General features: G+C 43.7%; 1 protein-coding gene across 6 annotated transcripts in view; it reads right to left on the bottom strand.

Annotated features, from left to right (window-relative positions):
* The window catches only part of ARHGAP24 (Rho GTPase activating protein 24), an 81930-nt gene extending 68458 nt beyond the window's left edge, over positions 1–13472 (bottom strand). For 2 of the 6 annotated variants that reach the window (XM_025197296.1, XM_006018079.3), the window contains exon 1: positions 13354–13472. In XM_025197296.1, coding sequence (XP_025053081.1) covers positions 13354–13459 — 106 coding nt within the window. In that variant the 5' untranslated portion in view covers positions 13460–13472. Of the gene's footprint in view, positions 1–3683; positions 4148–5014; positions 5189–5999; positions 7179–13353 lie in introns of those variants that run through there. The other 4 variants (XM_025197295.1, XM_006018078.3, XM_025197297.1 and 1 more) reach the window with 3 other exon arrangements.
* Between the last annotated feature and the right edge of the window lie 3071 nt (positions 13473–16543).

Here is a 16543-nt window from a genome sequence, read left to right as displayed (position 1 = left end):
GGCGCCACCGGGGGGGGGGGGGAAGTCCCACGAGGGTCAATGACCCCTGGATTGGGCAAACCTGAAAACTGGGAAGTCACCAAAGTCTGCCAGGGACAGATAAAAGGCAGTGAACAGTGACCCTCAGTGGCACCCTCTTGATCTCCAACTCGACCAGACCTGTCCAGCCAGAAGGACCAGCTGGCGACCCCCTTCTGGAAGATAACACCACGCTGAAAGAAGCCTCAGTGACAGACTCCAGTGCTTGTAGGATAGGTATACCTGACTCTGTAGCCTGCTACTGTGTGTGTGTGTGTGTGTGCGTGTGGGGAGCAGCCCCAAGGTTTATGATTACAGTGTTTCAATCCGCCTAATAAATTAGAATTTTAAGGATCCCGAGTTGGACATTTGTAGCCAACAGAACCATCCCAATGCACAGGAAGAGTAGCAAGCATGGCAGAAGACCAGCTTGGCTTAGCAGGGAAGTCTTCAGTGATCTAAAACACAAAAAGGAAGCTTAAAAGAAGTGGAAACTTGGACAAAAAACTAGGGAGGAGTTTAAGAGATAGCATACAGAGATGAAATTAGGAAGGCCAAAGCACAATTGGAGTTGCAGCTAGCAAGGGGTGTGAAGAATAACAAGAAGGGTCTCTACAAGTATGTCAGCAACAAGAGGAAGATCACTGAAGTGTGGGTCCCTTACTGAATGGGGGAGGCAACCTAGTTACAAATGTGGAAAAAGCTGAAGTATTCAATGCCTTGTTTACCTTAATCTTCACAGGCAAGGCCATTTCCAAGACTACTACACCTGGCAGCACAATTTGGGGAGGAGGTGAGCAGCTAACAGTGGTGAAAGAACAGGTTAGGGACTCTTCAGAAAAGCTGGATGTGTACAAATACATCAGGCTGGATGTGGTGCACCTGAGGCTGCTGAAGGAGTCAGCTGATGTGACTGCAGAGCCACTGGCCTTTATTTTTGAAAGCTTGTGGTGGCCAGGAGAGGTCCCGCATGATTGGAAAAGGGCAAATATAGTGCCCATCTTAAAGAAAGGGAAGAAGGAGGATCCAGGGAACTACAGCCTCACCTAAGTTCCTGAAAAAATCATGGAGCAGGTCATCAAGGAATCCATTTCTAAGCACTTGTAGGAGGATAAGGTGACCACTGATCAGGAACAGTCAGCATGGATTCACCAAAGGCAAATCATGCCTGACCAACCTGATTGCCTTCTTTGATGAGAGAACTGGCTCTGTTGATGTGGGGAGACTAGTGGATGCGATATGCCTTGACTTTAGCAAGGCTTTTGGTATGGTCTCCCACAACATTCTCGCAAGTAAGCTAAGGAAGTATGGGTTGGATGAATGGACTGTAAGGTGAACAGAAAACTGTCTGGATCATCAGGCTTAAAGGGTAGCAATAAATGGCTCAATGTCTAGTTTGCAGCTAGTATCAAGTGGAATGCCCCAGTTTGGTCTTGGACCTGTCTTGTTCAGTAAACTCATCAATGATCTGGAAGATGGCATAGAGTGCACCCTCAGCAAGTTTGTAGATGACACAAAGCTGGGGGGAATAGTAGATATGCTGGAGGGCAGGGCTAGGATTCACAGAGACCTTAACAAATTGGAGGAATGGGCCAAAAGAAATCTCATGAGGTTCAATAAAGACAAGTGCAAAGTTAGGTCAGAAAAATCCCATGCACTAGTACAAACTGGGGACCAACTGGCTAAGCAACTCTGCAGAAAAGAACCTGGGGGTTTCAGTGGATACTAAGCTGAACATCAGCCAACAGTGCACCCTTGTTGTGAAGGCAGCTAACGGCATGCTGAGCTGCATTAGTAGAAGGGTACCCAGCAGGTCGAGGGTAGTGATTATTCCCCTCTATTTAGCACTGGTGAGGCCACATCTGGAATACTGTGTCCGGTTTTGCCCGTCCCCACCTGCCCCCTCACTACAAAAAAGATGTGGACCAATTGGAGAGAGTCCAGCGGAGGGCAACAAAAATGGTTAGGGGACTGGTGCACATGACTTATGAGGAAAGGCTGAGGGAACTGGGCTTATTTAGTTTACAGGAGAGAAAACTGAGAGGGCATTTAATAATAGCCTTCAACTACCTGAAGTGTGATTTTGAAGAGGATGGAGCTAGGTTGTTCTCAGTGGTGGCAGATGATAGAACAAGAAGCAGTGGTCTTGAGCTGCAGCACAGAAAGTTTAGGTTAGACATTACTAAAAGCTCTCTCACTAGGAAGGTAGTAAAGCACTGGAACAGGTTACCCAGAGAGGTTGTGGAATTTCTATCCTTAGAGGTTTTTAACACCCAGCTAGACAAAGCCTTGGCTGGGATGATCTATTTGGGGATGGTCCTGTTTTAAGCAGGGGGTTGGACTAAATGACCTCCTCAGGTCCTATCCAACCATAATGTTCTATGATTATATGGCCATCAAAGGAATTTACATGAGTTTTCAATCTGGCTTTACTTATTTTAAGTAAATCTCATCTTTAAACCAGAAATGAATTAAGATGGAAAATAGTGAGATAAATCAGGTGAAGGTATTTCTAGTATTAGAACACACAGCAAAAGGCTTCAAGTAATATACAGGAATGGGCAAAAGTTCCATGGAACACTTGAAACTGATCTTTAAATGAGTATTTCCTAACATCCTTCTCTCTCTCTGTCCCCAGACTAAACACCACCTTGATTTGCTCAAGGGTAAATGGTACTGCTTTATTATCTACATTAGTTTGTAATTTCTCTTCCGCAAGTTAAAAAAGCCATAGGAACCTTAGTAGTAGCAGTTTGTTCCGGTGTGATTCAGACCCTTCTAGCTTCAAGCACTCCTTCAACACACAATTAACATAATGGGCACAGATGAGACATCTACCCTGGAGTTATACACAGGTGCATATGGAATATTACTGTTAGGATAATTAGGTCCTAGAGGTTGCCACTTGCAGAGAATGAACTGTATGGAAAAAAAGGAGATGTAGCTAAGGACTTGACAGAAAGGTAATATAAAAAATATTGCAGGGTGTCACATCAGATTATATCAGGCCCAATAATGTGCCTCTGGCAAAAATTCATACTTCAGCCTCCAAAAACTTTCTCCATTTGTCGTTGCTTCTCTCCTAACCTGGAAGTTCTCAACTCTGTTCCACTGAAGAAGCCATGTTCAAGCCAAAGGTTTCCCCTCTTGTCTCTTAACTACTTTCTTTTGTGCTGGCATTTAGATATGGAGCACCCCCTCTGTCCTAGCCTTTCTAGGAGGCACTACCCTCTCTGTCCTTCACATTCCTTTTCAAGACTTGCTTCCACCATGATTCTTAAGGGAAACTGCCACTTGAAGATACTAGTGGAAAGGAATTGTTGATAATACTTACTTGCATTTTATTTTTCCCAGTGCTAGTATTTTTGGCAGACTACATTTTGCCATGTCCATGCCTCAGTCCTGACTGGGTTCTACAGGTGCTTTTGGTCACAGATCCTCCTCAGAGCTAGCATGGTTAAGGCACACGTATGATGTGGCTAGCTTCAAATCTAGCCACCAAGTTACCCAGCTCATGTTATATACTAAAGGTGTAGCCACTTGAAGCTGCATCTTACTCTAAACACCCCTTCCTCCCCTGCTAGCCTGGATAAGACCCACTGCTCCCCTGTCCTCTCTCCCCAGCACCCCAGATCCCCACTCATTGCCCTTCCCCCCATGCTTACTTGTGGCTGCCCACACTGTCCTGGGGGAGCAGGCAGGGAAGTGTTAACTTGCCTCTCTGGCCACCTTCTCTGCTGCTCTCTGGACTCATTTGGTCTAGAGAAGAACAGCAGTTTGGCAGCCTGGCAGCACCAGCAGGGGCTGGGCAGGCATGTTAACCCTTCCCTGCTTGCTTCCTCTGGGACAGACAGCACTGGCAACCACAAGTAAGCGGAGGAGGTAGGAAGTCCGGGGCGGGGAGAGGGCAGCAAGGAAGCCTGGAATGGGATGGAGGGGAGGGGAAGAAATTCTTACTGTTAAGTTCTCCAGGCCCCTGCTGGCCTGAACATGACTGCTCCAAATTTAAGCTAGCAATAACATCGATCAACGCCTGTGTAGCTCACAGTGCAACGTGTAATAAAGCCCTAACATTGGACACTAAATTCAGTAAGTTTTGCCTATGGGGAGTGCTTGTAAGTGCTATATGGGGGTAACTTTAACATGTTCACAGAATTCTGAAAATCTGACCCATACTGTTCCATGTTATTTCTTTTGAGAGAGTCTGTAACATAGTGCAACTAAAACAAGTGCAACACTGAAAACAGCAGAATAATGGCAAGTTCTCCAGCTGCATCTGTCTTATGCTGATGAATACATTGATTTCTCTCAAGCTTTCAGAACTTGTGTTGAAACATGTATGTGAAAAAAAAAAACCAAGGAAAAAAACCAAACAAACCCCAAACCAAACAGCTGGAAATCCTGTTTCTCTGTGAGAAGCCTGTGGCAGCACACAGTCAAAAATAGTCAACTGTCTGGAAATTAATCTCTTAATCTTTTTCTCAAATTCTAAACATTCCTGAAATAGTTAAGTGCCTGTGAAGGAGATGGAGAGCTACAGAGTAGTTTGCACCAACAGATACATTAGCACATACATTTGGCACATAACCATATATGTCCTCTCTTGACCTGATTCCCAGAGGCACTGAACACTAGCCTTTCCAACTGAGGTCAATGGGAGTTGCTAGGGCATCAACCAATTGTCTGTATGGTTTCGAAAATACTTTAGCTAACTAACACTGCTTCCTCCTGTAAGGTTACATTCTGTTAACATTTGCCAGTGTAGATAACCCTAAAAGGCAACAGAGATGCCATATTAACACTGGATCTGCTGGGTTGATAACCTAGAATACCTTGCAACCTGCATATGCTGAGGGTGATTGAAACATTGCAGGTCATTTCTATGTGGAAGCACCAAGGGGTAGTCCAAGAAAGGATAGCAAAGTAAAAGGTAAGAACACAGACAGAGGCTCTGCAGAGTATGGGGAAACAAGGGCTAGATCCAGTATCCCACCACCTTGCAACTTCAACTTCATCCTATTGGAGGAGCAAAGTAGAGATCAGCCCTTGTGCAAGGCCATTTATTGCCACTCTGAATGGAGATGAGAATTTGGCCCTTTATTTTCATTCCCCCTTTCAGACATGCTTCTTAGAACCAGCACGTGACTGTTATAGGCTTCTTCGCAGAGTCCTGAAAGACAAAGTTAGTTTACTCTCATCAGAAAGCGGAGTAAACAAATTTGTTTACTCACCTCCATCTCCCTTAATATTTCTTGTAGCTGAGCTGACTGTTTTGTCTTCAAGCACTACCTGCTGATATATTCAAAAGCCTGCCTTACTCCCATAACTGTCATACTTTATTTCAGTAGCATTATGTGCAATGCAGATGAGAACTGACTTTAACAATGTCTCTGCAGTGGGGTGGAACTGAGTGCAAGCTGCAGAAGAACAGGATGATACAAAGCAAGGCAATCATATGCAACAGGACAATTTATGATGAGGGAATCCACTTCAGTCTATCAGATGTCTTTGGATGTAAGGATTTGATCCTCTGGACACATGCAATTGTCTTGTTTCCTCTTCCCTCTCTTCCACACCCCCACTCCCCCCCGGCAGGCCCCCATGCAACCAAAAGTATAAATCAGACTCTTGTGTCTTATTTTACCAATCTGGAAGCTAAATCAGGTCATCACTAGTTAAACTGTCTCTCTCCTTTCACTGATTTTCGCTTTGGGATTGTTCTGAGGAACCACAAAATAATTGTCTCATACCACCTCACACAGCCCATTCATGGGTGATCAGACAGAGGATAAAATGTTAAGCTTTCCAACCACCAATAAGTGAACAAAAAATGAGTAAATCATTCATGGAATGTTGATGTCTTCATTGTTTCATGCCCTTTGTTTTGGAAGGCTCATTTGTACCCAATACACAGCCTCCTTCACAATGCAGAATAACAGGCTTTAAAAGCAAAGCAGAACACAGTGACAGATTGTACCTACCTTTTCGAAAACTAAAACACCGTTTAATTCTCCTATAGGTAGTTTTAGGAATGAAAGGAGCTGATGCTAAGGCACCTGATGTGCGGACCCCAGCATTTTTATCTTCAGGCATCATATAGGCCAGGGCCCCAGTTTCACCCTCAAAGCTTTCTTTTAAAAGCTGCAGCCAGATGAAACACCATGACTGTTCATTGTTATGGGCTCTTTGGGAGCTTTTTATAGTACATTTTTCTTCTAAAGCTTGAAGATTTGGGATCTTCTAGATCTTTGTAGAGTTTTAATATTTTTAATGTTATCTTTCCTGCTTCAGTTCTCCTCTGGGGACAATTTCTTTCCGTCTTTCTAATTCCTTTGCTCTTTTTCCTTTATTTCCTGAGGTGAGACAACTGTTATGCCCTGTCACAACAAAAGAATGTCAGCGAAAAGATATATCTTCTATTCAAATAGAAGTGTCTGCAGGAGGAAAGAAGGAGTTGTGATGGGGGGGTGGGGAGGAAAGAGCTCTTCCTCTCAGCTGGAACTGTGGGTGGAGTAGCAGGGGATTCAAATTCCATTGGAAAAGGTCAGCACATAGCGATGTATGAGGGAAAAAATGCAAACAATGACAAAAAGGTCCCCTGAAGAATTATCCAGGATACTCCTTGCTGGCTCCTTTTATCTGTGCAAAGAGGGAATCTTTATAAAGGCACCTTCACCCAAATGGAGCTGTCCAGAATGGATTATTTTCAAAGAGCCCTTTATGTAGCCATCTCCCTTTCCTGATGTCCTTGTAGGTTTCTTCCTTGGGCTTTTTTTTTTTTTTTTGCCTTCAAACTACCAGAGGTTCCTGTGTTAGAGACATGTCAGATACAGCAGTGCTGCTTCCTTGCTGGAAAGATTCTTGGGATGGACTGCAGAATGCACGCTTCCGCGAAGGGGATGTCGTGCTCGTCTCTTCCCTTTCCCACTGTTCTCATCAGAGTGTTTCAGAGCTGCTGCTGCCTTCTGCTCAGCCAGCCGCATGCAGCAGGTGCAAGCAAAACAATCTAAAGGAGGGAGCTGCCGCAACATTGATTTCTTTCTTTTTTTTTTTTTTTTCTGTTGTTGACTTTGAGTTGACTTCAAGCTGTTGTCACGTGTGGCAGCTTAAGCAGCAGGTCTCAGTGCTCTTGGTCTCATAGGAGGTTCCAGCCCTCCTCCTATCCCCTGTTAAAATGCTGCTGTGACTTCCCCCCCCCCCCCCCCCGCTACTATTCCCTTCCTTCACTTTATTCCTGTTTTCAAGCTCTGCAATCAAAGCTCAAGTCATTACTTTCTTTAAAAAAAAACGTTTAAATTTAATTGGGAAAGGAATTTCATGTGCAAACAAGCATTAAATGCCCTCGTATTTTCTTTCTTTCTTTTTTTTTTTAAGAATGTTCTTAGTACCCTTCCTCTTTGGGTTAGAAAAGAATCTTGCACTGAACACCTTCACTGATTCCCTTCCCCTCCCCACCCCTTCCAAGTACAAGTTAACAAGCAACAATTTAATGCTCTGGTTAATCATTTATAGATCTATTTGCTTTGTGACTGGAATGCCATTTCCACCACCAGGCAGACCCTAAATTTGAGTAGCTTTGCAGGACACACACAGACATTACAGACATGCACAGACACTTGTGGAATACATATACATCTGCTTATAAATACCTAAAAAGGACTGATCATTCTAAGGGAAATTTACTTTCAACATCCAAAAGTGCAAAATTTGTGTGAGATCACACTAGCATGGATTACTGCATCTAGTTTGAAGCTTCAGACAGCATGGGTAAAATGGACACCTTGGTTTTGATTAAATTGTCAGGCTGAGTTATTTTGTTTCCTGTATCTGTTTTTTTTTTTTTCCTGTCATAGACTTTTTAATGGTTTAAATCTAAATAAAATATATTATCAACTTCTAGGAGCATAGACCGACATATTCTCAGCTGGTTTAAATCAGCATATTTCCACTGAAGTCAAGGTGATCAACACCATCAGAACCTTGGTCCTTACTTTCCTGTGAAGTCTCATATATCTATACCATATATACAGAACACAAAAATAGCAAAGTCCAATAATAATGATATGTTCCCTTATCCATAAATTATGGTCATTTCACATTGGTTCTGATATCATTTACAAAGGGGAAATAAAAATATACATATGTTCATGTATGTGTGCAGGCCGGGAGCGGTCCGAGGCTTTCGGAGGCGCGCGGTGGGCTGTGGCCGGGAGCCCGCAACGGTAGGGCAGGTACTTTTGCACGGCAGACTAGAATTAGGCACGGACTCATAGCGGTTAATTAAAGATTGTTTTACTTACACTGTAGGTGGTTGCGGTGCAGGCAGGAAAAACTTTCTTGAGTTGCAGTTACAGACAAACACAAGCGGAGTTTGCTAGGCTCCACCGAAGACACACGAGCGGAGTTTGCTAGGCTCCGCTAAACAAACACGACAGAGCTCTGGATACCCTTGACGAGCGCACAAAAAACCGTAGATACGTCTTAAGAAGAATTTAACGAACGAGACGGGAAGAGGGTGGTGGTTGATCAGGCTGCTGAACTCCTCTGAGACACACACAAAGTTTCTATTACTCTGCCGCGTGCTCAGAGTCCCCACGAGATGGTTGTGGAGTCCTCACCAGCAAACCCATGCCCTGGCCGCCACGTGGGAATCATTTAGAAACAGCCAATAATGGTGTACGAATTTGCATGTGTGTGGCGGGAACTCTTTGCACTGGGGTTCTCTCTGCAGCTGAGAATTGCACCGTGCAAAGAAAGCTCCATGTGGCGGGAAATAATTCTGCAGTGCTGAAGCGCGCACACAATCATTGGGTCATGACAGTATGTATAACCATAAAACAGACAGGCCTCACTAGGCCTTCTAATAATCCCAAACAGCTAACTTAATTAAATTTGAGACTTAAATAGGGAAAATACAATTAGACTAAATAATAAGGAAGTCTTTGGAAGCACAATTCTTAAATCTCTCCTGCTACAAGACACTTTTCTATCTCCCAATAACTGTCAGACCTCCTGCCAAGACATATCAATTTTATAACAGGCCTTCTAAAAATCAGTAAAGTTTGATATGCTCAATACCACCCTCTGTGCTACAATCAGCCCCCAGTCTCTTCTCATGTTTTCAAGTGGGTTTTCAAGCCCACTAGAACAACTTATTTTACAGGAAACACATTTGTCCAAGAAATCCAATATTATAACATACTTATAAGTTATTTAAACTGAATCAATTCAAAAAGTAGGTAAGTCATTGGTGAATTTCAGTCAGTAAAAGCAGTTTTTAGCAATAGTAGCCACTCTTTTCTGTTGCAAATCAACATGAGCATTCCTGATAAAGTGCCAGATATTTTTTTTTCCACAAGCAAACAACACTATTGACGAATCAGAAATTACCTTGTTTAAATACAGATGCTCTGGGCTGATGGTGAAATTATTGCCGATTTTTGAAAATGGGGCTAAATGCCTGAAGAAGCCATACAATTAAACAGCTTTTATTTTCCAGACAAAAATAATAATCATAGACAGATCCACAAGGTTGGATGGGACATCAAGGGCCATCTAGCTCAAATTATATACAAGTCCCATCCCATCCCGACCCACCCCAATTCTCAAGTCAGCTATTGACTTGAGATGAAATGCCTTCATGGCAATGCTGTTATGCTGTTAAAATGAAGCAGAGCTATTTGCTGTTTCAGATTTGCCAACCAAAAGAGAATTATCCATACCATACTACACAGTTGCATCTAAATATTACAACAGGCTTTACAGCAGGGTGCAATGCACTTAATATTATATAAAGTAACAGCCTCAGCTATTGTAGTTTATGGGACCACTACTGCCAACCTTTCCTGGCTAGTACCACTCTAAAGTAAACATCAAGGCTTGGCTCTCTATAAATGAAGGACACTACCACTAAACCAGCTGTGAGACCTGCTGAGAGGGTGTGACTGTGACAATACTGGTTGACAATCAATGGATCATGTATCAACCATTGCATTCATTTTTCTTTAATCCCTCTCCCAATGTACATAACAAAAATATTGTATAAAATATACAGATTGTTTTTCCTAAAAGTCTCCTCTTGCTAGGATAAAGCAAGAAGAATGAATCCAGCATGTGCATTAAATATGTTCTTTTTCACTGCAGTAAATACAACAGCTGTTCAGTGTGGAAAAAAGAGCACAGAGCCCCAGGACTGGCTTTAGGGGTGCACTCACAGCAGTTTGCTTATAAACAGTAACACTGGGAAGCAGACAGACATCCAAACAGGCACAATATGCCATCCTATATTTTTCATTTGGTTTCTTTATAAGAATGTTTCCATCAGTGGGCAAGGAACTAGGCTTTTTAAAGTGAAATACATGTTGTCAAAGGACAGGATCAGGAGTGCAGAATTTTTGAGTTCTAGCCTCAACTTCTGGGATCTTCATGCTCCAGTTCCACCTTCTGTAACATAGAGATAATAGTTCCTTTCTTCACAGAAGTGCAATTATGTATCTCTGTAAGGTGTGTTGAAATCCTTGCATGGAAAGTTATTAGTAGGCAACTGACAATCCTTCTGGATCATGGTGCATGCGTGAGAGGTCACCAGAACCTTTAACACATACGACTAGGCAGACGTATAGAGCAGTGGAGGGTGCCCAGACCTTCCATCCCCTCCTTAGAGCACTGAGACAGAATCCAAAGACCAGACCAAGTCCAGACATTTGGTGCCTCAATGGCAGTACTTATATGCGCATCCAGGAATTCAATGCAGCTGTCCCGCATGGCACACAAGGATTCTACTACTGAACCACAACAGTAGGTTGCACCAAAAGGTAGTACAGAAATAAAGCAAAATGTTTTAGTAATATTATGCAGGGGTTTAGGTTGTAGCCGTGTTGGTTGCCTTAGTAATGTTATTGCATGCAACCATAAAGAATTATCCTTCTCTGAGTTGTCCCTGTATTTGAAAACTGACTTCATCAAATAATTTCTCTTGAAATCTCTATCATTCTGGCCAAAGTGAGGGTGTTGTTAGGCATTACCTTTCCCATGGGTTAAATTATATTAAGACTGGAGTGTCTGAGCATTAAGGCAGGAAAAGATGAGTTCAGGGGCTTTTTGAGTACCTCAGAATTATGCCTCTTCAGGAGAGGATTATCTCCAGGTGGTGTTGGGCAACTCACATTACAATAACATCAATCTGCTCCACAGGGTCAATACCAGCAATTGGTTGGTCCCAGGATGCCCTGCTCACAGTTCCCTAACCCCCAGCCCTCCAGACAATCTATCACCCAAACTCTACAGCCCTGGACTGAGAAAGAACCAGAGAGAGCTGTGCATCTGTGGGTGAATGGGGAGCCATGGTGGGGGTGTTGGATGGCACATAAGTGGGGAGCTGCTGGAAGGCAGGGCAGAGGGGTCAATCAGGGAACTGCTAGAAAATCAGGCAGTCAAGGGACAGACTTGGCAGCTCCTAGCTATGGTCCTGCTCACCAGCTCTCTAGGCTAAGTACAGACAGTCAAAAAGTCTGAGGATGAATCGGTTCAGTCTTTGCAGGTTAGTCTAAGCTGTTTAGACTGAACTGATAAGCAAGTGAACAGACTATGGCAAAGCACCTTTGGTGCCTGCCACTTTAAGGAGGTAAGGGCAGGAGCTATGGGGATGACAAAAGGCTCCTGGTTCTGGGTATGACCAAAAACTACACCCTGCTGGGGAAGGGTGGCCTGGTAGGATTACCCATGGTGGGGTAGTTCCCCAGAAATGCCAGGCTAGTTGCCTCCCTAGTGAAAGGCATGTAGGGGTGCCTTATAACACCAGCCCCCACATCCTGGTGGGATACCCTAATGTAGGGACAGGCAAAGGGGCTAGACATGTCTCCAGACATCTGCGCCCCATGCGGTGTAAGACCCTGGAGGCCCCAGTGAGGGGGGCAGAGAGATAGAGTGGCCCTGGGTGAAGAAGCAGAAGTCAGTATGGTGGCCCGCACATAGTAGAGTGAGCCATTACAGCCTGAAAGACTGTGCATTAGGGGTGTAGAGTAGGGTTGCAAGGGTGATCTGAAGGGCTGCACTGGGGGTGTGCTGAGTAGGGCTGTAGAGGTGGCCTGAAGGGCAGCATAAAGGCCAACCCCCATAAGAATGTGAATGTGTGAAGTTGCCTGCTGGAGGGGGGAGTCAGCCCAGTGTGAGGCAGAAGGCCAGTCCACATAGAGTAGGGTTATTTGAGCTACCTGAAGAGCTGTGTGTGAACTGGCCAGAATGAGAGTAGTTAAGCCTGATGGTCCAAGGGGACCACTCATGGAGCAGGGTAGGTTAAAAGAGGCCCTGTGAGAGAGAGAGTGGTATGAAAGAGGCCCTGGGAAGGGTAGAGTGTATAAGCTGAATGTTAGGGGCCCTACAAGGTACAGAGTTTGCCCAAACCATGGGCTGGAACTATTACAACTTATGATGCCATCTGCAAGGCATGTGACATGGCAAGGGAAGATCACAGCTGTGTATAATGCCCTCGGCACTGGGGCACTAAATGGGCAGCCTCCTGCACCTTACATCCGTTTTATTAACCAGCAAGTCATGGCAGATGAGGCAGGGCAGACTGCCCTAAACACAGGGGCAGGCCAACGTTAAGATCTGATCTTGACTTGGCCTCCTGTCACACAGACATCCAGTTTTGATTCCAGAAATTCAGGTACGTGCCTGCAATGGCCCAGACCAGAAGCCAGGGGCGCTAGATCACACCTCCTTGCTTGGCTGGAGCAGACAGTTTGGGCCAAGGCTATCCTGCCCACCCTGTGAGGGGGATCTGTAGGGGAGGTGCAAAGCATTGTGGAATGATAGGGGACTGCGAGTTAACTTGAACCTGGAGGGGATCTGGGGCAGAAGTTCAGTAAACCGATTTAACCTAAATCAATTAAATCTGATACTACATCCATGCAGGTTTATCTTACTCTGCTTTCAGCCATTTTGAAAGTGGTTTATCAGCACTGAACTTCTGTTCTTATAGATTTTGAATCAGTTTCCAGTCACTTATACTGGTGTACGTGTAATTTTTGTTCCTAGCCCTAGTGACAAGTCAAAGCTGTGCCTACTAGAGAGGGTATTGACCCTTAACATGCAACTGCTCATAGCACATGCAAAATTTAATACCACCTTACATTTTTTAGTGTTAGCACACGAGAACTGCAATGCGTACTTACACCCTGAGAGTGACATACTTTAAAATATGTTAAGTATCTGGCTCATTCTAGACTCCTTTTCTTCACTAGGAGTCTTCAGCTGGGACCTAAACTCACAACAAAGCAAGCCAGGCATTACTTTTTCTCTTAGTATTTTTGGTATTTCTTTCCGTAAACTCACCTCCTCCAAAGGGTGCCCATATAACCCTGTGAATGGTTTTTACCCAGTCCTCCATGTCATTCTGTGTGCTGGCCATAAGAAGATATGTCTCATGGTTAGCTGTCATCCGTTCTTGGTCTCCTCCTGCAAGAGAAGGCAATTGCATGTAAAATCTTTTCCTTTTCAACCTAGCCAACCTGCTGCTGTGATGACTTTCCAGAAGTTGCAACAATGAATGGGAAGCATGCAGACATAGATACCTCCATCTGGGAATGGTAGGCAAGAATCTCTCAGCCCTGGTGTGAAATGAAAGGACTGTAAGCACAGTCAGCATCTGATAAAGTACAGCTATTATGATCCCAAAAATACACCAGGATGAATGTCACTGTAAACAAAACCAGATCTTTGCAGTTCTGAAAAACTTTGGGTTTGCACTCATCTGTAATCTGATATACTCACTGAAGTTTGTGCAGCAATTATTTTATTGTACAAAGGCAAAGAAAATGAAATATATATATTTTAAGAGTGGTCTAGTAGTCCTTTTTTATTTTCAGAAACAAAATGTGCCGTAGTTATAGCAGCAAGGCAAGACTGGGACAGAGGTCAGTTTAAGAATAAGGGTTGATTATGCTAATAGCAAGTACAAATGCACTGGTTTTGAAAGTTCCAACAGTGACAAGATGCAGAGGGAACATAATATCTATTTAAACATCCAGTTATTGATGGAATCATGTCAGTACTGAGCTGGGCCTGATCCATACCTGAACTTCACTCAAGTTTAGCTTCTTTCAGATCTGGGTTTCTGATTTCTCTACTTAACTATTTTAGTACAAGGAAAGAGGATGTACATTTTAAACCATCTTTATGTCACTGTAGGTGCCACCACGTCCACTACTTCACACGTCCCCATTTGTTACCTTGGTCTGTGCTGAATGCTTCAGACTACTGGTGGGGCTTGTTCTCCAGTGTAATATGCATAAGGAGTGAGCCATTAATTATTTGCTAAAATAAAAACTTTTAATTGAACAATCTAGGTGTACACAGGCCTTAAACATTTAGCTAGAGACAGACATTACACATAAACCGGTTTAAGAGATCAGAAACTGGTTTAAACCTGTAACAGAACAAATGTTCAGTACATATAAACCAGTTTGAGAATGGCTGAAACCAGTTTGAGAAAAACGTAGTTGAATGTAGTATTAGACTTAACTGATTTGACTGAAACTGGTTTATGCAATGTCTGTCCCAGCCCCCTTGCTTGTTTAAGATAAACCAGACTCCCACAGCATCCCGGCATGCTCTCTGGGCTGGGCGGGGCTCTCTGCTCCACAGCTGAGCTAGCCCCTCCCCTCTGGTCCCTTGCTGGAGCTCTGGCAGAGACTGCCTGGCTTCCCCCTGCTAAGCAGTGATTATTTCCCCAGCCCCTCTGCCTTACACCTCTCAGCATTAGCTGGCAGACTACATGCTGGCTACAGCCTGTGCTGTGGGAGGCAACAAAGGCAGACAGGCTTTTTGGAGCTAATCAACAGGTCCTTTCTTTGAAAGGTCCTTCCTTCAAAAAGCTATTTAAGAAGAGCTTGCACTAATGGAGAGAGGCTTTGTTTTCTTAATGGGCTGATAAAAAACTGAGTTAGGGGTGATAAGCATTCCCTGCTGGGCTACTGAGGGAAGGAGGGGGGGACATATCAGAGCATCCTGCAGGGACCTGGCCACACCACACCTTCAGCTCAGCACTGGCAGTGTGCTCAAAGGAAGGGAAGGAAGGGCTGCTCTAGTGCCCCCAGCTTCTAGCCTGAGCCACTGCAGGCATGTGCCTGCATTTTTTTAAGTCTAAAAGGGAAGTCTGTGCACTTACAAACCAGTTCAGCCTAGCCAAGTTAGACAAACCTGCAAAGACTGAATCAATTCAGGCTCAGACTTTTGAATGTTTGTCGCTAGCCAAACTGGGCACATGGGTATCTTATTGCTCTTGTCTTAGTTTCTCAATACCTCCTCTCCCACCCCTACTAATTTATCTTTGGCCTTCTGATTCTAACTAAATTAGACTATCACCTCTCCAGAGAAGGAGCCCTGGCTTACTGTGTGTTCTGTAAAGTGCCTTGGACAGGTTTGAGGACTGTAATAGCAGTAAAAAATCTGTTTCTTCCTATGATTTCTACAGGGTCTAACATAATAGGATTTTGATTTTAGTTGTGGCCTCTAATACAAATTATGCAACTGAATCACAAACTGTTGTTTAAGTAGCTATGATTCTGCCAATGACCAGATTAAACCCAAATGAAGCAAAAGTTTTGGGGATTCTTGAATATAGATACAACTGTACAAGGTTCACACTCACTGTCTATATTCACATCACCACTTTTGATGGAATACAGATCACTGAAATAATCGAGAAAGCTAAATGAATGTAATACACATTCCATAAAGAATGCCTTCCTCACAAATGTGCTTGTGGAACAATTGAAAATACAGTTCAGAGCACTGCAATATAGAGTTAAAAAGCATTGCTAAAAGAAGGGTTGAGAGGCTGCTTTGAGGGAAATCTAGAGGTATTTTTTATCATTGTTTTCTTTCTATTTAGTTGGAGTAACTAACCAGAAAAGCAGGTACAAAGTCTGACAAGGTTCTTGGGGTAGATGTAATCTTTTTTATTAGACCAACTAAATGATTGGAAAAACTGTTCTTCTCAAGCTTTTGGGCACAAACACCCTTCTTCAGGCAATGCCTGTGTCCTTAGACCAATACAGCTACAACCACAGCCTCCCTGGCACAAAGTCTAAGTTCTAATTCTATACTGTGTTGCATCTTGTTTCACTTCCATGAGTGTATAGCAAGCACAAAGCAGGCATCAAAGGTTATCATTTTAATATAGGGGCATGCTAAAACCACCTTGCACAGATTAAAATGATGACAAAAGGTGCAAGGGAGTTGAAAATCAGGTCCTTTAACTGTACACTACAAGCTCCACCCTTTTCAGTGATAGCAATTTTGCTGTGTCTCAAATAACAGAAGGGCACCTGTTGTGGGGATTAGATGTCTCTATACTAATGCTAGAAGCATGGGGAACAAGCAGGACGAACTTGCACTCCTGCTTGCAAATAAAGAATTCGACCTGGTTGGGCTAACAGAAATCTGGTGGGACCCTACCCATGACTAGGTAGTGGGCATTGAGGGTTATAAGCTGTACAGATAGAATAGAGTGGGGGGGAAA

Source organism: Alligator sinensis, unplaced genomic scaffold, assembly GCF_000455745.1.
Source record: "Alligator sinensis unplaced genomic scaffold, ASM45574v1 scaffold125_1, whole genome shotgun sequence".
Taxonomy (NCBI): Eukaryota; Metazoa; Chordata; order Crocodylia; family Alligatoridae; genus Alligator; species Alligator sinensis.
Note: the sequence above shows the minus strand (reverse complement) of the source record. Positions and strands in the feature narration are given on the sequence as shown.